Below are 24,498 nucleotides of genomic sequence, written 5' to 3'. Positions count from 1 at the left end.
ATTATCCAGTGTTTCTAACTCCTATGAGAATTTTACCAATTACGATAATAATATTTCATTACCAATGTAATTTGGAGTAGTAATTTCATAGTAAGGTTATTGTTTAATCAAGCCGTTTATTATTGTATTATAACATAAGCTAGTTTGAATATTACAGGTATATGAGATACAAATACTGCATTTATCAGGAAAAAGTAAAGTCATAATCATGCAAAGAAAGTAATCGCTGGATTAAAACTTACGGCCAAGTATTTTCTGTCCCTATCGATTAGATCAGCTAATTTATTCATCAGTAATCCACGTTTCGATGCATTCATTGTTCTCCATGGACTTCCTTTCTTAAAGGCATCTTTAGCAGCTTTGACAGCGAGATCAACATCGGCCTGAATTATTGGTACAAGTAATACAGAGATCAGTGTATTTACTAGTAATTATAGCGTATAAAATTTGGCTATTCCTGGACCTAATGCAATATTGTATTCTGTAATAGCAGTCTTTATCATAGTACAGTATACATATTACAGTAATGCATATCATAGTATATCATATATCTTACATAGTCCTGTATGATATAATCAAATATAGATAGTACACTTTGCTTGATGTTTGTTATAGCAGGGTGCACAATATATAAATCGTTTATATTTTATATTTCTTGCAAGATCTAGTTAAACCTATAAAATCTACATGGTATTTACAAACCGCGTCTCCTTCAGCTACTTGACAAATGACTTCGCCATTTGTTGGATTAATAGTTGGAAAAGTCTTGCCACTGACGGCATCATGCCATTCATTATTGATAAAAATCTACGGAGTAGAACATAGTGTCAATAGAAATATACGCCTAAAATTGAGTAAAAGCATTAAACAAGTCTCTTAACTGCAACTGCATCTCGTGCAGAGATGAGAAAAATTGAAATATAATTTATACTACAACTCTTCGATCTTGTACAGCTACTATCTATCGTATCGTCATCGTAGCGTTATTCTTGCCAATCGAATGTAACGATGTCATTCGTAATATATAGGAAAACTCCGATAGTATAAAATGTAGATATGATATTTACGTGTATTACATAACTACTTTTCATCATCACATCTTCATCATAACCTTGTACCTCCGAAACAAATGGTACGACATTGTTATTGTAAAAGGAAAAATTTAGACAGTATAAAACGTAGACATGATACTCGTTGTTATATAACACAACTACTTTCTATCATAACATCTTCATCATAGCCTTGTATTTCATAATTGCATGCTTCAATCGACTTCGATTGCATGCCTATAGAAAAACTCAGCTATGCAAGTGCAGGAAAACTTACAGTCAACTAGCATAAAGTGAGACATGATTCTTCTACTTTCTTAATCATTGCATCCTTTCATAGACTGTTATTCCCAATTATAAGCTACAATTGCGTCACAAAATGATCGTACCTTTGTAAATTGAATCTCAGGTTTTGGGTTAAATGTTGGTTCCGCCATGGTCTTGCTTTTACTCCGTAGCCTTTATCTTGCAATTTTTGTGCAGCCTTGCTGGTTTGCTTGTTGTCCTAAATAGCTTTTCGACGCTCGCTGTCTCCCAGTATACTAGGGTTTGTAGCCGGCACTGATTCTGCTCAGTGTTTTATCCTTTACTTTATCTTGATATTTTGAATCAACATGGCTGTCTGCAGACTACAGTACAGTCCATAGTTGAGTTTATAGAGGTACAATTTTTTCTTTTACCCCCTATAGTAAAGATCGAGGTCATTTTTTAACTTCTATGGTCAAGCCTGACTAGATTGTTAACTTAAAAGTGAAATGTTAGACAGTCCAGATGTAATCTCGACTAATTATATAATTGACTTGGCGTTCATTGGGAGTATAGCCATCAGGGGCTACTAAAGAGAAAGGATACACTCGACATTCGAGTTGGACAGATTTGAATTTTTGTTCTATAAATGTTGCTGAAATGACAGTTTTTTAGTTAATCCTTGCTTGGTCTCTCATTTCTTGAAGAAAAATTGTAATAAAATGGCTTATAATATAATAACCGGTACACCCAAAGGATTTACTATGTCATTAAGTAATTCATTTCTATCGAGAATACAGTTTCTCCAGGTTACTATGCTGGCTGAACTGCAATGCACTAATAGGAATGACTATGGTATAACAAATACCTTTGATAGTCTGAGTAGAAGGTATTGTATACAATTATTGAATCAGATTATGGATCAAGCCATAAGTTAATCGACGTTATGTCCTGGACTCGGCATTACTTAATAACCACGAAAATATAGTGAAAGCTTTATTGTCAATAAGTATTGCAAATCCAGCGTGGATTTAATACTCGCTGACGAAAGGATAGTCCGAAATTTTTATACGCGCAAATCAGGTCGTCATCTCTTGCACTCGGTATTGATTAACCACAATAATATCGAGAATAGAATACTTTATAGTCAGGAAGTCTAGTAAATTGCGCGAGGATTTCATCCTTGTCTAGAAAAGAATAATTCCGAGTTTACTGTTATAAATCAGTTGCGAATTTTTCTGGTCTCTGTCTGTAACAAACCCACAGGAACCGTAAATAATGTTCAATTTCTCCTGTTTCTTGCTTTATGACCCTTACCATAGTAAAGTAAAGTAAGTACTGAAGAAAGGCGATGAAGGAGATAAAATGGGATAATTATTAAACAGTATTCATGCTTACTTTATTAGCCATACTATTAGCATATGAACTATCTGATTGCAGCGAATTTAACTAAACGACATTTACAAAGTAAATGGTACTGTATCATTAATTGGCGGTAAAGTTCAAATCGTAGGGACTCTTGCAGGTGGAATAAAGTTGAACTTGATGGTATGCTACAGTAAATAAGGATTAATGAACTAAATAAAAAGAACATCGTAGATAGTAACTTAAATACTAAGAGAAAAAGTTTTCTTTCGATGATCTTTTGCTCTTTAGCTCTCTTTAGCAAACATTACCATAATTAGGAATGTACTGCTGGAGTTCATTAAATGCTATAGAACACCAGTAAAAAGTTCTTACGCCTTTTCCCATCAAAAGTAAATAGGAAAATATTGACATACTGTAGACAGTACGTAAGCAGCTAATAGAGAGCTAAAAGCAACTATAAGCCATTAACAACTTGACCGACATGCTTGTGATGATGAATATCGCAAACTTAGTATCATTTGCTGCTTGGATATAATATGCAATGAAAGGTTTAGCTGCAAATGAAAGAAATTTGACTGCGTGTATGGCGATCGCCGTACATGAGACAATACAATGAATTGGTTCTATTTTTGTTAAAAATTTTAATTAGTATTTCGGCGTAGGGCTACGTACCGATATAAAAACTCAGTAGTAGCAAGGCTAGAATTTTGTTAAAAGCTTAGTCTTATTGTAGAATAATAGTTTTTATGCAATGGTTCTAAATACGAGAAAAGGTGTATCTAAAATGATACATGTTGTATTGCTTAGCGAAGTAAAGGTACTGTATATGCGTACCATAGACAAGCAAACAGTGCAAATGGTGGACAGTACTTACAACGTAAGAATCGAATAGTAAAATAATATGTAGTAAGTGTAGAGATAGCTTTTACTATTGATGATGTGAATGATAATTTCCCTAAAAATCAGTCTTTACTTAGCGGCTTTTGAATCAAGAGCGACGGTAACAGTTTTCACTTCGGTGTAATGTTCCAAAGCATAGGGGCCCCTATTAAAAGAAATTTTTCTACTTAGCGCTATTAAACATCATATTTGATCAGATCGAATTTATCGTTTAAAGTATAGCTATGATCTGCAGATATTCTCCAGTGTGTAATCACATATGTAAATAAATATTAATTTACAATCTATAGTGGTAACTAGAATTACTGTATTAGCAATATGTATAAGAGCTAACCATAGTAATATAAATTTATAGCAAAGTTAAGACAAATGATGGTGTAGATATTCTGCAGCATGTAACTACATACGTAATTTCAAATTTATTATTCATAATGTAGCTACGATAAATAATTAAATTAAGGATTGCATGTTTCGTGATATATGATTGTATATACGCGTACATGTGATATATCATTGCAGATACTATTGTCTAATAAAGATCTCCAATACTTCTATCTCAAGTAATAATTATGCTAAGAGCAAATACATTATATCACATTATATTTTGGATTAAAAAATCTATATTGCGAATAGTTTACTTCCGTGTCGACAGACAATTTATACTACTTTATTTCATTATTAATTTTTGATTTCAGGTATTGTTCTAACTTACAATTCTCTACCGATTCCAGACATTTTGTAACCACCAAATGGTGTTTGTGCAGTAACGTAGTCATACGTGTTTATCCTTAGCGAAAAAAAAAGACATTAGAGTAGTTTTAAGGTAACTTTGATATATCCAGTACATAAATCTCTTAATGTAAAATTAAATTGCTTGGTGTCTTACCAGACTGATCCAGCTCTTATATGATTGGAAACATGTAATGCTCTCTTCATATCCTTCGTATGGACTCCTGCTGCTAATCCGTATTGAGTGTCATTAGCTCTTTCGATAACTTCATCAATGGTTGAAAACTTTAAAATTTGCATGACGGGTCCAAAGATCTATAGTAAGTAGAATATTCAATCTCGGTAACAGATCTCACAAGATAATTAATTGGCTATTTGTCTACTCCTCAGACTTACTATTATACAGCTATTGAACTATGAACTAAAACAATATTGAGTCATCACTTATTAAAATACCTCTTCTCTAGCAATTCTCATATCATCTTTAACGTCAGCGAAAACGGTGGGCTCTACGAAAAAGCCTTGTGTACCAAAGCGCTTACCGCCGCATTTAAGGGTTGCCCCTTGTTCTTTTCCACTTTCAATTAGACCCATAATTTTATTGAATTGTTCTTGATCGATCTTCAATGAATTTGGAACGAGTGGAAATTAATCGCAACACATTTATGTTATCGTTGATTATTAGAGTCTATCTGATTTAAAGTGATTACAGTAAAGTATAGAAAAAGTTATCCATATCGTCAATGATTGTATAGTATTTCTTGTTATTTACTTAGTGTCAGTAGATATGCTGTTTAAAACGAGAATATTTTTATTGCATACCTGTGGTCCTTGTTGGACATTTGTAAATGGATCACCGACAACTCTCTTTTCGGCTAACGCTGCGCTCTTGGCTACAAATTCATCGTAGACGGTGTCTTGTACGTAGACTCGGGAGCCAGCACAGCAATTTTGACCATGGTTGGCAAATAAGCCCTCATGTGCATTTTTAACTGCTTCATCAACTATAATTGCGTATGTAATAGTTACCCAGTTAACATCGTTTTATAATAAAATAATTCTTCATTACAGTATGAGAATACGAATTGATAAAATTGTCTATTTCTTAACATACTGTCAGCGTCATCAAAAATGATATGTGGACTTTTTCCGCCTAATTCTAAGGTTACTTTCTTGAGATTAGTTTCGCCGGCAGCTGCCATAATAATTTTTCCTACTTCGGTAGAGCCAGTGAAAGCAACTTTATCAATATCTGGATGTCTAGCAACTGCAGCACCAGCTGTAGGACCGTATCCTGGAACAACATTGACTACGCCAGGAGGGAAACCAGCCTAAATTTAAGTGAATCTAGATTAATAAATTTCATCTGTAGTATTTATCATTTTAAATGTAATTGTGGTGTCTTGATGTGATGAATATCAGTTATTACCTCGATAATTAAGCTACAGATATAAAGGACGGATAGAGGGGTTTGCTCTGCTGGTTTCATGACAATTGTATTACCGCAAGCAAGAGCTGGACCAAATTTCCATCCGGCCATTGCCATCGGATAATTCCACTAGTCAATAATTGTAAAGCTATGGCTATTTAGGAAATAGTAGCATATAATATTTGCAACGTTCCTGCTATCGCTATAAGGTAATACACACTAATTAATAGTAGTAGATTCGAAGCTATCTCTGAGAAAATAACCGCTGGGGAAAATATATGCTATTTACAGAATTATCTTGCTTAGCGTATCAATATGAGCAGAACGTATTAAAGTCTTGTAGTTTAATAAAGTGTACAGCAAATTATAGCTGGACAATCCAACATCAAGTATAGTCAGCAATGGTAAATAGACGAAACATTACATTTCAGCCTTACAGGAATGATTTGGCCACAAACGCCAACCGGTTCATGGCGAGTATAACACATGAAGGCTCCATCTGTGAATGATTATAATTAGAAGTACATTCGTAGTTATAATAACTCAAGACGATGGATAAGACAAAGTACGAATAGTTATATGAGAAATTACAAGCTAGTTAAAAAACAGATGTATGACTTACCAATTGGAATGGTTTTACCATGAATCTTATCAGCCCATCCAGCATAATATCTGAGGGTAATTTGCAAGTTACTCTTTTGTTGAACATTTTTCATTGTACAATATCGTGAAATGCTTAATTGAAGCCTATCAAATTATTTTACCTTAACACATTAATAATTCCTTGACAATCTCCAAGATAAGCATTTCTGACTGGTTTGCCATTATCCAGTGTTTCTAACTCCTATGAGAATTTTACCAATTACGATAATAATATTTCATTGCCAAATGTAATTTGGAGTAGTAATTTCATAGTAAGGTTATTGTTTAATCAAGCCGTTTATTATTGTATTATAACATAAGCTAGTTTGAATATTACAGGTATATGAGATACAAATACTGCACTTATCAGGAAAAAGTAAAGTCATAATCATGCAAAGAAAGTAATCGCTGGATTAAAACTTACAGCCAAGTATTTTCTGTCCCTATCGATTAGATCAGCTAATTTATTCATCAGTAATCCACGTTTCGATGCATTCATTGTTCTCCATGGACTTCCTTTCTTAAAGGCATCTTTAGCAGCTTTGACAGCGAGATCAACATCGGCCTGAATTATTGGTACAAGTAATACAGGGATTAGTATATTTACTAGTAATTATAGAGTATAAAATTTGGCTATTCCTGGACCTAATGCAATAATGTATTCTGTAATAGTCTCATTGTTAAGCTGTCTTCAAAGATTGTATAGCATTTGCTTAAGCTATCGATTGGATCTAAAAACTAATTCATTCGCTCTTTTTCTATAGACGAATAAAAGGAAAATTTTGGAAATACTTTTCCATTTGACATTGGAAACATAGGATTACGTAAGCATACTTGGCGAACAACAATTGATATAAGCATTCCTTCGTCGTCATCTATCGATTGCGTTAACTATCCTGACACATTGATATTTCACAGTTCGATCAAGCTGATTATAGAAACTGCATATATTGCACTGCAACATTCTTAGTCTTATATTAATTATTGTTAAACTATTCAATTTCGAATCATTTGTAATATCGGCATTGCTCAAGGTTTGTCGCCAATAATCATTCAAATATATGTATCGTTACACTAATACACTAAGTCCGAACCGTAGGGTAATATCATGTCTGATAATTATAATTATAATCGATAAGTTCTAAGTTCTAATAATCATAGATTACAAATTATCAACATGTTATGTTATCAAAATGCTTGTCTGTGTCGTGTCTAGGAATTATTCAACTTCAATATCTGAATAGTACAACGCTGCTAAGTTACAAACGATCCGTTACTATTACAGTTAGAATCTTATAAAAAGGAAAGTCTTAAGACCTCTTCGGCATTGCTTCACACGATCATTCAATTACTCTGCTAATGTATGTACACTACAACCTTCAATAAAAGTCAATTAACTAGTAGCAAAGCGCGAGCTGTATTTTATGAAAAGTATCACTAGTCAACCACAAGATGCACCACAAGGTTTAATTATAAACTTGAAGAAAGCGGATAATGATGTTAGATCTTATTCATGGATACCTTTGGCCATTGACTTACCGCATCTCCTTCAGCAATTTCGCAAATTACTTCACCAGTTGACGGATTGATAGTTGGAAAGACTTTACCACTAACTGCATCATGCCAATCATTATTGATAAAGATCTACAAAATACATTCCAAGTACTGTATTAGTCAGTATCAAAAATAAATTATTTACAATAGTGATGAAGTAAATGCTTAGTATACTAATTTTCAATTCTAGTTCTTGTGTTTGCGCTACTCTTCGAGGAGAAAACAGCACAACCATTCGCATCAGCGAGCAACTCTGAATCTTTACTAACGATTAATTAAATTGCTGTTCCCAGTGTAAAAGCAAGGTTATTTTACAACTGTGATCTCTGGATGGCGGAATTTGCAAGAAAAAAACTTTGCCTGTTTGCTGCGCTACTATCGATAGAGAGCGATAAAGCAGACTTGACCTATCGTTATGATCTAGGATTATCAGCACAGTTTACAAGTAGAAACTTCGACACATACAAGTACATAAACTACTGTACAGTATAGTAGAAGAAGAGAATCTGTAATGCAAATTCATAGTCCATTTTAGTTGGAGACTGTATTAGATGGCTTAAAATCTGCAGCTAGAGGTAAAAATCACTTAATATTGTAGAAGTCGGATATCCATGTTGATCCCTGTGTGCAATTCTGCTGCAAAATGGAGTAATGATGGTACCGCCGAGAATTTGCTGACTCACTCCTGCAATATCTCACATCAGGATCATTTTATGGACATACGCCACTGCAACCGAGTGCATCCAGTTGATCTACGGTGCATACATTATATTGGGAATGATATTTCTGGATGGCAATATCACTGTCAAAGTGATATTAAAAGATGATGCAGCCTATCCATCTTTTCGACATACTGTACACTGTACAGTGCAGTAATTGAATAAGTTTCTCATGGACAAACTGATCGTTTATCCAAGTCAAAGTAAAAATATGGAAAGCTTCAACATATGCAATCATAAGACGTTGGCAGAAAAATGATTTTTGCCATCAATTTCCTATGATACCTTCTTATATTTGATTTCTGGATTGGGATTAAACGTCACTTCAGCCATTCTCGAGCTTAGCCAACACCTTGAAATCCGATGGAGATTACCGATGTTTATACGTCTCACTCCAGAGATGATCATCATCGCAGCGATAATCGTAGTATCTGGGCAATTTATTGATACAGTGCAAATGAGCTAGCACTATTGATATGGATACCACTGTTGTTTAGTAGTGCTAGTAACTTGCAATCTTGGTTCATTATACAGTAACAAGGATCAACAATGCCAAATAATTAATTTAAAAGAAAATTATTCATGATCGAGTAGGCGTTGCCTTCGATGATCCTTATTCCAAAACTTTAATGAATACCGTATGCTTGTATACGCGTGTACAGTAGGATAACTACGATCAGCCTTTGTAACTGAGTATTTGATCACCTCCTAAGAAAGTTAATATCGGTCGAAATCAAGCATCTATGCTAGGTAAGTGCTTTAGAATAAATTCATTTTATTCTCAATAGGTATGGTGATATGCTGTAGGTCGAAATCATTCTGATCCTCTTTTAAAGTTCTGCTACTTCTGTCATTAAAATAATTTGCTTGCATCATTGATGTTTAGTAGATCTTGAAAGAGTTAAGTTTCACGCTAGATAAATTATTGTAGCCTGAACCATTCCTAAACCTTGATTGTATATACCTCCTACTTTAATTTCGTATACTGTACGCGTATAATTCACTAATTTTTGGAGTAAGTAAATGCTGAATTTGCTATACTAATCAATAATAATTATAAATACGTACAAATTTAAATTACAATAATTTTCATTCATTCAGATGATATGACATCCCTTTATTAACAGCTTAGCCGCTAGCACGAACGTCTACGATACTCATTAGCAGTAGACACGCACTGCACACTAATTTTCTTTTCTCAATGATATGTAGCTATTCGTGGTTTAGTGGCATGGTGTACGACCCTCTACCAAGTGTTGCAACACCAATAGTTCTAGCACATTATGGACTAGCGAATTTATACTGTTGCTTGTACCTCGGTTATGAATTAATCAGGGAGTCATACGAGCATACTAGTTACATCATAGATGTTACGTATGCGATTCGCTATTTGGAAATAAGCAAAATATGGAAGATTGCCATGCTGAACTTGCAACGTCAGTAATGACACAGTATGGTAGTCATGGGCTTACACACATAACTAAGCCTATCTACTGTAGACTGTTGCTTGTACCTCGATTACATCAGATACATTATAGTTATTATATGATTTGCTATTCCGAAATGGGCAAAATATGGAAGATTGACTGAGCCAAATATTATTGGTAAATAAACTAATGATCTCGCTATTGTAGAATATACCACACGTCTCATCAGCAGTTACCATGCCGTATAAATTAGTGGCTATACTGTACGTTATTAATACCGGATCATCAGATATAATTATCTTGTTTATCTTGAGTAAACGAATTAAAACGCATGCCTGTAGACTATTGTATTGTAAGTCTATCGTTTGATATGGTACAAAACGCACCACAAAGCTACGGCATCTGCAATAAAGCTATTAATTGTGATAAATTGTTAGATCAATACCCCCAATAGGTCATACGATAATCTATGAAAGTAATCAATTATAACACTATAGTTTATTACCGGAAGAAACAGTTAAAATTCTGCTACATGAAAGGATTTAACTTTAAATAAAGGAACACTCGCACACACATAGGCCTAGCATTAACATCATCACTACTTAATTATTAAAAAGTGTGTATTTAGGTAGTTTATTTAGCTTCTTGGCAATCCAAGGCAACGGTAACTGTCTTGACTTCAGTATAAAGTTGAAGTGCGTATTCTCCACTAATAAATTTATAATTATACGGAGAAAGTTAGTATAGATTTTTAGATCGAATGAATTAACAGGATTGATATTGCACTGTTTAGCAGTGTAGAAAATTATTTATCAACAAGATACTCCTACTTCTATCAGAATTACTGTAAAAACTGCTGTGGCTTTAAAAACGTTTCGTAAGATCTAATACACATATACATAATAGTAATAACATGTAATTGTACTTACCATTCACGCCCAATACCAGACATCTTGAAACCGCCGAAAGGTGCTTGAGAGGCAAAGACATCATAGCAATTGACCCTGTAAGCATTAAATAGTAACTAATAAATTACTGCTGGTTGTGCATTTGTTACAGTAATGCAGCAGGAGTTCAGTAGATACTGCAATGAAGTAATTCTACTTAATAATTGTGCTGTAGAGTTAAAGTTAAGTAGCAGAGCTTAAAAACGCATTTTACCAAATAGTGCCAGCTCTCAAATGATTAGAAACATGCAAGGCCTTCTTCAAATCTTTAGTGAAAACAGCCCCAGCTAATCCGTAAGCCGTATCGTTAGCACGCTCGATGACTTCATCAAGTGTTGAAAATTTAAAAATTTGCATAACAGGTCCAAATATCTGCGTGATAGCAATAAAAAATATGTCAATCTATGAGATTTATATTTATAGATTATTTTAGTGTTATAATATAACTGTATATGAGATAGGTATACTGCTAAACAAAATGCAATGCGCACTTCTTCCTTTGCGATTCTCATATTATCTTGTACATCCGTGAATACAGTTGGCTGAATGAAATAACCACGACTACCGTAACGACATCCACCGCATTTCATGTTAGCTCCTTCACTTTTACCGCTTTCAATAAGTTCTAGAATCTTATTAAACTGGTCTTCGTCGACCTATAGGTTGTTTTAAGAGGTAGTAAGTACAATTTAACGTAATCTGTTAACTATAATAGCGCAAATCGTGCTTAACGTCGTTGCAGTATAGAAATGTTAACCTTAACCCTTATAATTAAATATGCATAATTCAATAACAAAATGGCTTACTTCAGTAGCTACGATAAGAATGCACCATTACAATTTAAAGTTATCATTAAATCTATTTAATGATTGGACGGCGTATAGGCCGAAATTTTAATTTACAGTTAGTAACAAGATTAGTGTTGTGTAGAGATGGCACAAGTAGCAGTGGTTATTATACTAACTTGGGGCCCTTGTTCAACGTCATCGAAGGGATTGCCAACAGAAATGGCTTTGGCTTTGGCTACTGCCCGAGCAACAAATTCGTCATAGATAGTATCCTGGACAAAGATACGTGTACCAGCACAGCAGCATTGGCCTTGATTGAGAAAGAGGCCTATGTGAGACCAGTGCACCGCTTCATCAACTAAAAATTTAACAACGCCTTCAATTATCAAGGGAATCTCTTAATATGGACGTAACAATTTTAAACTAAAGAAATAAAACTAAATATTAAAAGGAGTAAATGAAAATTATATTTTAAAATGATGAAAACTTACGGTCGGCATCATCAAAAATGATATTAGGACTCTTGCCACCCAATTCCAGCGTAACTTTTTTTAGATTAGAAGCACCAGCGGCTTTCATGATAATTTGACCAATCTACAATTCCAATGAACTGAATTAATCATAATTTTTGTGTCGCGACTTTGAACTCGGCGTAATAAAATTCTTGTAGAATTTTTTTGAACCTCAGTTGAGCCAGTAAATGCTACTTTGTCGACATCAGGATGACCAGTGATAGCTGCACCTGCAGTGGGTCCATAGCCTGGTACAACGTTAATAACACCTGGTGGAAATCCGGCCTACATTATTAATATATAAAGTTTCCAGTTAAAAACGGAAGTATAGCACGTTCGAAGAGTTGACTTCCACATCATATATTGGTCAATAAACTAGTTAGTCCCAATTTGTATCCTACCTCTACAACAAGTGAACAAAGATACAAAGCGGTGAGAGGCGTTTGCTCGGCGGGTTTCATTACAACAACATTGCCGCATGCAATAGCAGGTGCCCATTTCCATGAGGCCATAAGGATTGGAAAGTTCCACTATTTATAATAAAATTGAAAACAGTGGTCATTAAAGATTGAATTTATTCAAGTAAAGCGATAAAGTACTGATAATTCAACTTGAGTGCAATTATGCTCAGTACAGGCTTGAACTAAGTCAACATTAAAATGAGGCGTATTTACTGGGATTATTTGGCCACAGACACCAATTGGTTCATGTCTTGTGTATGTCATATATGGTCCATCTTAAACAAGGTTGTTGTTAAAACCGTTAGTGAATCAAATGGCAATGGTTAACAATAATTAAACAATTAATTGTAAATATGCGTATTTCGTAAATAAATATTTTAGTAGTAAATTACCGACTGGTATCGTCTTGCCATGGATCTTATCAGCCCATCCTGCAAAATACCTAAATAGAAGAAGTTGCAATCGTATCACCTGACTTTCGAAATTACTTCATTAATAACCATGCATAATTATCAACCCATTCATAGTTGGCCTACCTTAAACATGCAATTGATAGCGTTATATCAGCACTTTTAGCGACTCTTACTGGTTTACCGTTGTCAAGAGATTCTAAAGACTACGATTAGGAACAAGCTAAACTTATTAAGCAGTTAAAGAGCTCATATTTAAGAGATATGATAAATGAGTAACATTGTAATCATAATCGTAAAGCATAGATGAATTAGTTAATTGCGATTTAGAATTTGAACTATAGTCTATATCTGAGCAAAAACTATCTTTACATAAAATTGCGTGATACGAATCAACTCGATTTTATCATGAACACACGTATGAGAGTATCGACTGGTAATCTATATGCTTTTCCCTAATTAAGTTTTATGGATAGGTCATAGGTTATGTTCAAAATTACGGCTAAGCATAACGCTTATAAGGAGAAAGTATATATCAAGTATTGATATAATAAGTACTGTAATTTACCGCCAAGTAGTCTATATCTCTTTCCATTAGATCGGCCAATTTGTTTAGTAAACGACCACGTTGAGAAGCATTCGTGGTACGCCAAACGCTTCCCTTTTTAAAGGCCTTTTTTGCAGCTTCTACTGCAATTTCAACATCAGCCTATTACGATATAGTAGTGGATGATAAATACAATATAATGACTATATGACAGATAAGCGATTGTTGCTCTCCTGAAATTAAAGGGTTCAATCTTTTGTAATTAATTGCTTACCTTGTCACCTTCAGCAACATCACAAATCTTTTCACCTGTACAAGGATTGATGGTTGGAAAAGTTTTACCGCTGATAGAGTCATGCCATTCGTTATTGATGAAAACCTGTTAGGATAGAATAGCATTACCTATAACTTAGTTGATATTCAATCTAACATTGCAGTAAAATCATATCTTAACTAAATTGAGCTCTTGGGCATTAACTCTTAAAAGGTGTAGGCCAAACTATTATCTATCATTTTCTATTACTGACCATAATAGCCACTGTTCACATTGCTAGTATACATTGTTATTCCATTCGCTACTTTATTGTAAAGATTGTCAGGAGGAATATATCAAAAATATTGCACTGTTGGTGTACGCGTCTGTACGGTGTTGAGATGGACTAAAAAGGTTTCTTGTTGGTTCATACGTATATATGATTTGACCTTTAAAACAATTTACTGAACCTAATTATGTTATCAGTTGATGCATCAGTACATGCTGAACACAGATTTATTTTTGTATTAGTATAAACACGCTACGGATATGGAGATCTTTAGTAATTCTTTCTCCACATGATTTTGCTGTGTAAAGTAATCAGTTGATGATGGCGTGGCAATTACAGTACAATGATTGTATCTTTCAAAATGGTTACAATTAATTTAATTAACGTATATATATCTATAACTATATTATTACTATTACTAGGAATATGCTGTAAGAACTGCTTGAAGGCGTAGGCGTACAACGAGAACCGACGCCGTTAGACGTAGCAGATGCAAAATTTTGGTTCTCTACTGCTCCCAAAACGTACAACTATGCTACCAGTACTGCACTGACGGCTGGGTCGATGATATTTATAGTCCCTTGAACAAGGCCAGAGAATACAATAAATCTTTCAAATTTTTTTTCAATGCATTAATATATCGAAGAAGAGAAATCGTTACCGTCTTTTCCGTATTGCTGTGCTACTGCAGTGCCCTTTCAGAATTTCAAGGCTTGCACAACTTGTCGTACAGCAAAATTGATCATTAACTGACCCATTAAGGCAAAATTGCAAAGTCATCAATATCCTCTACCTGTAGCTTAAGCTACAGACTATTGCAAATGACATTCTATCGAGAGCTACAGCATTGCTTGTTTAATTCTATTATTATTATTATTATTATTATGTATAAATCGAAGTATATGAGACAACAGTAAACTTGAGAACGCTTTAAAACTATAGATTTTTATGTTTTTTTTTACTGTAATTGCGAGTAATCAGCAGTGCTAGCTAACCTTTGTATATTTAATTTCTGGATTAGAATCAAAAGACATGATGAAAGTTCAGTCGCTAATGTAAAAAAAGACAAGAAGTCAATGCTAAAATAGGGAAATTGATCCATATTAAATAGTAACTAGTTTAAATTGGCAAGTTATTTTCACCTGCAGTAGGTTGAAAAAGAGAATATTGCAAGGAGCGAAGTTTTATGTGTCTTACCCTGACCTGTTAGAAAAGGAAGAGAACGGTAAAACAGTTTGCAGATCTTTTTATTAACTGGAGGTACAGTACAATACCCTGCAGTACTACAGTACAGCCGACCATGGCACTACCAGGTACTAAAGTACAGTACAGACTGTACAGTACTCTATGCAGCTAACGTACAGTACTACAGTAGTATACTGTAGCATGCTACAGTTCGTTTGCTGGTTTGTTTACACAGTACTGTACTGTAGGTACAGGTTAAGGTTTTGTTTACATCGATGATGCTTTGCTGGCCTTTCCAATTGGAACATGGCGTGTACACAAATCTATAGAAAAGTTCACGAATCGAACAGACTGTAGTGTAGCCAACTTGTGCAACAGGAATAAAATAGTTCAACCAGTTCAAGAAGGGGGTCAGCAAGAACGCCTTCACACTGAGTCAGCTGATGAATTTCGACTCCCCTGGTTGCTTGGCTTCATCTTTTAAAAGTATTATTGAGTTGGGTACGTAGAGTGTACCGAAGAGAAAGAAAACTTTACCCCTATGATACGGTAGACCCTGTGACTCTATAACAAATCTTGATGGGATCAATTTCAATGTGTTTTTTTTTTTGCAGAGGTGTTGACAATAGTTTTGGCTAAGGATTCTAACCAACTTTTTATAGAGAGACGGATCTACATTAAAGTAAAAATAGAATATTCTTATAGGATTAATTTCGATCATTTTTGGGGTGAGGGTGTTGATGATAGTTTCAGTTGAGTATTGTAAGAACTTTTTATAAAGCGACGGTCTAGATTACGGCAAAATTCAAAAGTCAAGACTAGCATACTGTACTGCAGCGGGATACAGTATATCTAAACAAATATAGTAGAATCACTACTAGAGTGTTTCCAAGTCTGTTTATTGTAGCATTGTTGAAAAACATACGTCAACAATCAAACAGGACTTGTTACAACGTTATCGACGATCCAGTTTAGGATGTGGTATTATTAACTAAGTGAAAAAAAGGATCCGGTTTTCCGCCATATTGTACAATCCAATTTAGCACGTATCTGATACAATGGAAGCAAATGTTACAATTTCGGTCCTCAATTGCTCACTAATCCATCGCAAATTGTTATATTGACATCCAAGTACAGTATTCATGGCACCATTAGTTGAACAACGAATAAAGTACTCATCTCTCCTTTAACAACAGTTGAAGGCAAAATAAGCATGTAATGCTTCTGTATTCGCTATATACAATGACACAGTACTTATGCATCCAAGGTCCTGCAAAAAAACCCCCCTGCAGAACGCAGTGTACATCGTTAAAAGTAAATTAAAACACTAGATATTTGACAACATCTTGTAAAATGACGATACGAAAATACGTATAGTATTTACGTAATATGTTGTTACTGCTTGAAGTGTTGACGTCAGTGATCGACATACTAAAATATTGTATCAATCTGGGATTTTTTTTTATCGTTCAAGAAGGATGATATAAATGTGAACTGTATTCGTTGACTTGCAACCAAATGCACTCATAGACTACTAGGTAATAACTAGTAGCCCATGATGGAAGTTAAATGATGTTGCATTTGCAAAAGCGGCTACAGCAGACGACACTCATTCACTGATGACAACCATAACGATGATAAAAATATCAATAATCAATCATTATTGATCAATTATAACGTATAGCTAGTAAACTCTCACGTCAGTCAAGTGTCATTAAAGGCAGAGTGCGATATTGATTAAAAATAAGATAAGATCATGAAACATTGGCTATCCAGTATTCAATGCCAATGTTCATGATCTGCACACTTGATAAAGCGCTACTTCAATCCGAAAACTATCGATTTCTATCGTTGATGATCGGAAGGAAGCGAAGTGATCGTGAATTTGCAGTAGCAACTTTTAAAGATAGCTAGCAGACTGCCATTCGCCTTTTTGTTGTTATGATATATTCTTGCTCATAATATTGTCATAATAATGATGAGGTCATGCTACAGTACTGTACAGTATATTAACATACGGCTATCGATTATATTGTACAGTACAGTACAGTATACAGTACTGTATTGCGATATTAAAGTATTATTATTAGGGAAAATTAACCATATGCCCCTATTATTATTATTATTATTACATTAATTTTCCCTTATTATTATTATTATGACTATACCAAGGTTATACAGTAGTGTACAGTATGTACTATAATTATGCATCATAATAATTAGGCAATGCAAGATTGATGATCTAATTTGGTATCTTGATTGACAGCAGGGCGTTCCTTCATCACACTACCGGACGTACCGTACCGTTCATCCATTATCTTGTTGTAACTAACTACGATAAGGCAAATCGTCACTGTACTAAACTATCATGAATTTTGTCATGATACAGTATGCTATACTGTCATTTGTATCGTGATTGACAGCAAGGCATGGCCCTGTTCCTGCCTGCATCACACCACCAAACGTATCAATTCATCCATTATCTTGTTTCAACTACGATAGGGCAAATCGTCGTGTATCGTGATTGACAGCAGGGCGTTCCTGCGTCACACCACCCGACGTACCGTTCATCCATGATCTTGTTTCAACTACGATAAGGCAAATCGTCACAGCCCTAAACTATCATCAATTTCATCATGATGAGCAACACTATACTGTACGCGGATTATTCTGTCATAGACAGTGTAATCCATGCCTTATATAAGCCGTCATGATAGGGTTCAGGTTAATTTCCATAATATACAGCAGTATTCTAAAGCTCGAATGAACTACTAGCATAGTTGATATGCCTGCCAGTGAAATGACACACAGGCAAATTCGTATACTTGAGATTACAGTAGCACTTATTACTATGCTGTCATGATCAATTAACATGCTGAAATCTTGAAGAAAAATAGAATTAATTAAAGCCAATGCAGGATAGCAGGGCATGTCATATTAAAGCTAGTTGAGCTTTCATGACATGCCCTATTATGATCATGATTATTATGCTGCCCAAGTATTCCATCATACTGTACTAAGATTAGAATGCATCCAAGTTACTATGTAAATTACCGTAATACTACGGATAGATAGACATTCGCATATCGTGTTAATCTGTGTGCTACTGCAAGACTTTCCTCCGAAGTAGTTCCAAACTCATTACAATGCATAGAGCCTGACGTTGATTGTAAAGTTTGCATAGTAGCAAGCAGCTGATATGCCATCCAGCTGTTAACATGCTATCCTAACAAGAAGGATATCATCTGACAGTTCGAGTGTGTTTCAGCAATTAGACTGATTTTAAATTGAAGTAGTTTAAATGCAGAACTCAACGGTAAACCAGGACAACATATGTAGACCATGATATTAAAGTTGCACTATAGATAGTAGTCAATTACTGTAGGTCATACAACAATTAGTTGTAATAGAAGTTCAATTGCATTATAAGATTAGCCTGTTCGTTTTTACTGGAATCACCTTTACTTAAAAATCCCAAAATTACCGGATATCACATAAGAAGTGTAAACAATTTGTTTAAAATGAATCTATTTAGCTTCCAAGGAGTCAAGCGCAATAGTGACCGTTTTAACTTCGGAATAGAGTTCAAGCCCATATTCTCCACTGTAATATTTAATTAAGGGTGATAAAAAAAAAATATACATTATGCTAAACCGAATTACTCAATTACATAAATTTAACTGTATTCAGCCTGTTTAGTAGCACTCTTCATCGATGCTGAAGAATCTTACAAATTATAATATGATATTAAATCAATACATCATTTACCAAACGGTGTTGGTACACGGTACTTACAGTTCACGTCCGAAGCCAGACATCTTGTAGCCACCAAATGGGGCTTGACACGCAGTCATATGATAGCAATTGATCCTATCGAATAACACAAGCATGCTTAATAAAAAATCTCAATAAAAACTAGCACAACCAAATCTCAACGTTTGACTGAATTAAGTAAATAGGTACTAAACCAGACTAACATTAAGAGTAATCAGGGTGCAATTAAAGATAAATATGTCTATCGATGCATCTAATAATATAACTAACAATAAATTGATTAAAGTACAGTACAATGGTGACTTCGAACATATGATGCGACTTACCAAACCGTGCCGGCTCGTATGTGATTGGAAACATGTATTGCCCTCTTTATGTCTTTAGTGAAAACAGCTGCAGCCAATCCGTAGACTGTATTATTAGCACGCTCGATAACTTCATCGATTGTTGAAAATTTAAAGATTTGCATTACAGGTCCAAAGATCTGCGCGATTTTAAATTAATTTTTGAAGAAAATATTATATCGATATTATACATATTTAAGATCATCATTACGCAATTATAGAACAGTTAAAAAGAGCATAAGCTGGAAAAATGATAGTTACGCAGCTAAGCAAAGAGTAAAGCATACTTCTTCCTTTGCGAATCTCATATCATCTTTTACATCTGTGAATACAGTTGGCTGAATAAAGTAACCACGATCACCATGTCGGCTTCCACCGCATTTCATATCAGCTCCTTCAGCTTTGCCGCTGTCAATAAGCTCCAGAATCTTCTTCATTTGTTCTTCATCGATCTGGAAATTTACCCAGCATGTTAGTCTACTATTGTAGTTGTAAGCATTTTGGGCTGTCAGTCTACCATTACAATGAGTCAGTGCGCACTAGGTAATGATCTGTACGGCGAAGCGTGCTGAGCAAAGCTAGATTCGACTATACCCGTTTTACAACGGTATTACGAAGCTAGTATCTTAGAAGAGGGACTAATAATGTACACAGTGAAGGTAATACGCGACATTGCAATTGGTAATACTAACTTGGGGACCTTGGTCGATATCATCGAATGGATTGCCGACTCTAACAGTCTTAGCTTTTGCAACAGCTTTAGCAACAAATTCGTCGTAGATGGCATCCTGGACAAAGACACGGGAGCCGGCAGTACAGCATTGGCCGTTGTTAAAAAAGACGCCCAAATGAGCCCATTGCAGAGCTTCGTCAACTAAACAAAATAGAATATTTGCGCAATATGTCAACAGTAGCTACAGTGCCATACTTGGATTAAGTGAAGGTAAGAACTGCACAAAAATGTAGGATAAAAGCTGTGATATCAAAACAAAACAGCTTACCATCGACGTCATCAAAAATAATATTTGGACTCTTGCCTCCCAATTCAAGCGAAATTTTCTTTAAGTTGCTTGCGCCAACGGCTTGTGCGATAATTTGACCAACCTGTGATTTAATGACATAGGATAGACACAAATTAAGTATGAAATTATGAAATATGCTTACGCACTCATATCCGGATGCTGATATTCAAGAATTTGTCTATTCATATCATAAAATTGAGCTTTTACAACTGGTTAAAACACTATAGCATACCTCAGTTGAGCCAGTAAATGCTACTTTATCAATATCAGGATGGTTACTGATTGCTGCACCGGCGGTAGGCCCATATCCAGGTACAACGTTAATAACGCCAGGTGGAAATCCAGCCTACAGTAAATAGTAAATTTTGTTTTAGGGCAGGATAGCTACATGTAAGGCTAAAAGGTCATCTTTAAAGGCCACTGAATAACCTCTACAGCTAACTGGCACAGGTAAAGTACAGAAAGTGGCGTTTGTTCCGCAGGTTTCAAAACAACTACATTCCCGCATGCCAAAGCAGGAGCCAATTTCCAAGAAGCCATAAGCAATGGAAAATTCCACTAGTTATTCGTAAAATTAAACATTGCCATTAGCATTGAATTAGCTAACTTATCAATTAGATATTACATGCATCGCGTGCTGTAGATCATTGTAACAAGTACAGTAAGCATGAATCATTTATAAGCAATTATTGCTAAGTCTTATAGCTAAAGAGTCCTGCTAATTAATCATACGCTTGAGATTATCCTCAAAGTGAATTTTAGGCAAAGTATTAAAATTTTATAGTACATCAGTTATAGAGTGATAAAAATGTTTCATTACCGGAATTATTTGGCCACAAATTCCAATGGGTTCATGTCTCGTGTAAGTCATATAAGGTCCATCTAAGGTCAACAAATAAGACTTATCGTTACTTTGCGTGTTAATTTCCGAATGAGAACATACGTTTATTTTCAATGCTTTTATCATAAATTGCGATATAATATTAATATTACACAGTACATTACCGACTGGTATGGTTTTCCCGTGAATTTTATCAGCCCAACCTGCATAGTACCTAATATGATAGAAAGTATTCTACTGATTAATTGCAATCGTATTAATATTAGTCACATGTCATGATGATTGATTGCATATATCGGACATCATTGGCGACTAGGTCGCTGATACTATCCTCATAGCGCACTACTATGTACGTATTCATGAGAAGATAGATATGCGAAATTACGTGTCTTTTAAAATAAACTGTACTATATTAATTTAATACCAAATAGCATTAATAGATATGATATTGAAATCCGCACCTGAAACATAGCATCGCTCCCGGTAAATCGGCGAAATTGGCTACTCTGACTGGTTTTCCATTGTCGAGGGATTCCAAAGACTGTTGTTTAGTATTACAGCAACAAAAGTTAACACCAAACAACGGTAAATAAGATTATATTCACGCTTGAAGACATTTCAAAGAAGATAAATATTATGATAACGATTGATTCTATAACATCGATAGAGCCACTAGCCCTTTTCGTTAGCAATGATTAATAACGATATGCCGATAACAAATCATGAATTACTGTGTTATCCCAGTATCGGCTGTCGAGTGCTAAGGCAAGTGCGTACATGCTATGTACTATATAATATATTACCATTCTTTATACTACGTATGATTTAAGTTATTCCGATGAATGGATTAGGTAAATAGACAATAAATTGCATTGAAAATACTTTATGCATTACTCTTGTACTATTTGAGCTGCAATTTCATACTGTATCGAGTCGTAAAAGTGGATTTATTACTGATTTTAATATGGTAGAAATCAGTTTATAATAACGTTATCAGGTTTAATCAACGAATTTTTGTATTTACCGCTAGGTACTGTTGATCTCTTTCCATCAATTCGGCTAATTTAGATATCAAGCGACCACGTTTTGATGCATCCATAGTTCGCCAAGTACTTCCTTTCTTGAAGGCTTGCTTGGCTGCAGCAACCGCAAGATCAATATCAGCCTATCAAAAAAGTCAATCAAAAGTTACGTATTTAAGAGTATGATTTTCTCGTAACTGAGATTATTAATACCCAAGTAGATATTAAGTCGAAGTATTTTTATTCGCTTGGCAGTAATAATTCAATATAATTTCTGCGGACGCATGTATGAATGATGTGATTTGAATGTACTAAGCATAGTAAATTAGACGGTACATAATAATTCTCTGCAGTGCGATACAATAAATGCAAAAATCAAAATTGAACTACTTTCAGCTCTTAATGCGAGTACCATATAGCTGGATCTTAGTTGTAAAAAATTTATTTAACATTGCGACCTTGACTGAATTATATTTTCATGTTGAATACTCTTCAAAACAACGAAATCATATTCTGATGTCATGCACTACTGCAGTAGATTGAGACTTGAACAGAACACTACTAGAGGAGATTCTTACGATATAGTTGTTCAATCGAATGCATATCAACGGGACTAAAAAAGTACACATGACCTTGCAATAAAGATAATAATAATCTTATTTCTATTAGCAGTTCTTTGGAGCACGCCTGAGTTGGTGTATCGTGCATATAACTTTGGGCTACTTTCATGATATACAGTAGCGTACAATCAGGGACTATTAAAGGAAGTAGTAGTCCCTGCGTACAAATACTAGTGTGTTGGATAATAATGGATAGTAGTGCTACAATAAGTCATCCATATCCATATACTATTTAAAAGCTAAAAACTATCCGCTCTGACGGCGGGTACAAACTCTTAAGGATTTTTTTTCTACTTACTATTATTTACGGTTAATAATATTATTACTAAATAAATTTAATGTTACGTATAGTACTGTATAATTTGTTAATTCGGAGTTGGCACGCCCATATTGAACATGATGTAGTCATCTCGTACTACAGTGTCTTTAATTTCGTTTCAGATACTTTAATAACTGGGAAAAAATGGAATTAAAACTAACGTGCGAATACAATAGTTTATACCGATAGATAGCAATAAATTTCATTTATACTTTTACTGAAATATCTGATACGAAAATAATATTGCTGTACTGTAGGTCGTTACAAATGCGAAGCGGCTTAGCATCTCCACATTCAAGTTTGGCGATTTTACTACAGTAGTATGCGAACGCTTTATCATCATTCAATTATAATGAACTTAATACGCGTAGTTTATGTCTACTGATTGTAGTTTAGTAAAATAATAAATATGATACTTTAAAAAATGAGATACCTTATCGCCTTCGGCAATATCGCAAATTTTCTCTCCAGTTGCTGGGTTAAAAGTTGGAAAAGTTTTACCACTAACAGAGTCGTGCCATTCATTATTAATGAATATCTACAAAAAGCAATAACAACTGTGGAGTGAATAGATAGCCTTAATCTAACATTGTAAAAACTAGTCGAGTCCATCTAAGTGTTATTGATGCCTATCCGCTTAAATTAATAAGCCGGATGGAATAAAGACAAGAAAAAGGTCTAGACAAGTACGGCACAAGGTCTTAGAAAAAGAAATCTTAAACAATGTTAATTGATAATGTCAAACAATCTCCAATTAACTAATCATTGACATATTATCGACTATCTTTATTGCAATTACTTTAGTGTACTTGATCTCTGGATTTGGGCTGAAAGGAGAAGCCATTGTAGATTTTTTTTTCCCGTGTACGGATCAACAACTTGGATGATAATTAAATGACAACCTGTCCACAACGGTAGCTACTTACTACTGCTGTGCTGTCAGGGGTTTTGTCAACACGGTACTGCACTGTACGTACGCTGTTACCTCTTCACCTCTTGTGTTTACTTAATTAATAATAGGCCATGTCATGGACTACTAAAAAGAAGGGGCAGGAGACGGCTTCAGTGCAAAATAATATAGAGGCTTATTATTTTGGGGGG

General features: G+C 34.7%; 1 protein-coding gene across 3 annotated transcripts; it reads right to left on the bottom strand.

Annotated features, from left to right (window-relative positions):
• Positions 1–3,387: 3,387 nt before the first annotated feature.
• Positions 3,388–24,241, bottom strand: TRIADDRAFT_37388 (the record flags this gene model as incomplete). 3 transcript variants are annotated; one of them, XM_002110503.1, is made up of 14 exons in its annotated part: positions 18,690–19,058; positions 19,251–19,325; positions 19,556–19,713; positions 19,861–20,025; positions 20,266–20,447; positions 20,575–20,677; positions 20,828–20,941; positions 21,025–21,153; positions 21,416–21,477; positions 21,601–21,650; positions 21,898–21,977; positions 22,461–22,601; positions 23,831–23,935; positions 24,197–24,241. In XM_002110503.1, 14 exons carry the CDS (start codon positions 24,239–24,241, stop codon positions 18,983–18,985), a joined length of 1,485 nt encoding a protein of 494 aa, XP_002110539.1. In that variant the 3' UTR covers positions 18,690–18,982. The 3 variants fall into 3 exon arrangements, with proteins under 3 accessions (XP_002110540.1, XP_002110541.1, XP_002110539.1); XM_002110504.1 differs by lacking the exons at positions 18,690–19,058; positions 19,251–19,325; positions 19,556–19,713; ... (7 more) ...; positions 21,898–21,977; positions 22,461–22,601 and adding exons at positions 3,388–3,708; positions 4,276–4,350; positions 4,450–4,607; ... (6 more) ...; positions 13,308–13,387; positions 13,750–13,890; XM_002110505.1 differs by lacking the exons at positions 18,690–19,058; positions 19,251–19,325; positions 19,556–19,713; ... (9 more) ...; positions 23,831–23,935; positions 24,197–24,241 and adding exons at positions 3,388–3,708; positions 4,276–4,350; positions 4,450–4,607; ... (7 more) ...; positions 6,788–6,928; positions 7,903–8,007.
• Between the last annotated feature and the right edge of the window lie 257 nt (positions 24,242–24,498).

Source organism: Trichoplax adhaerens, genomic scaffold (genome assembly GCF_000150275.1).
Source record: "Trichoplax adhaerens TRIADscaffold_3 genomic scaffold, whole genome shotgun sequence".
Classification (NCBI taxonomy): domain Eukaryota; kingdom Metazoa; phylum Placozoa; class Uniplacotomia; order Trichoplacea; family Trichoplacidae; genus Trichoplax; species Trichoplax adhaerens.
The sequence above is the reverse complement of the archived record's forward strand: the minus strand, read 5'-3'. Positions and strand labels throughout refer to the sequence as shown.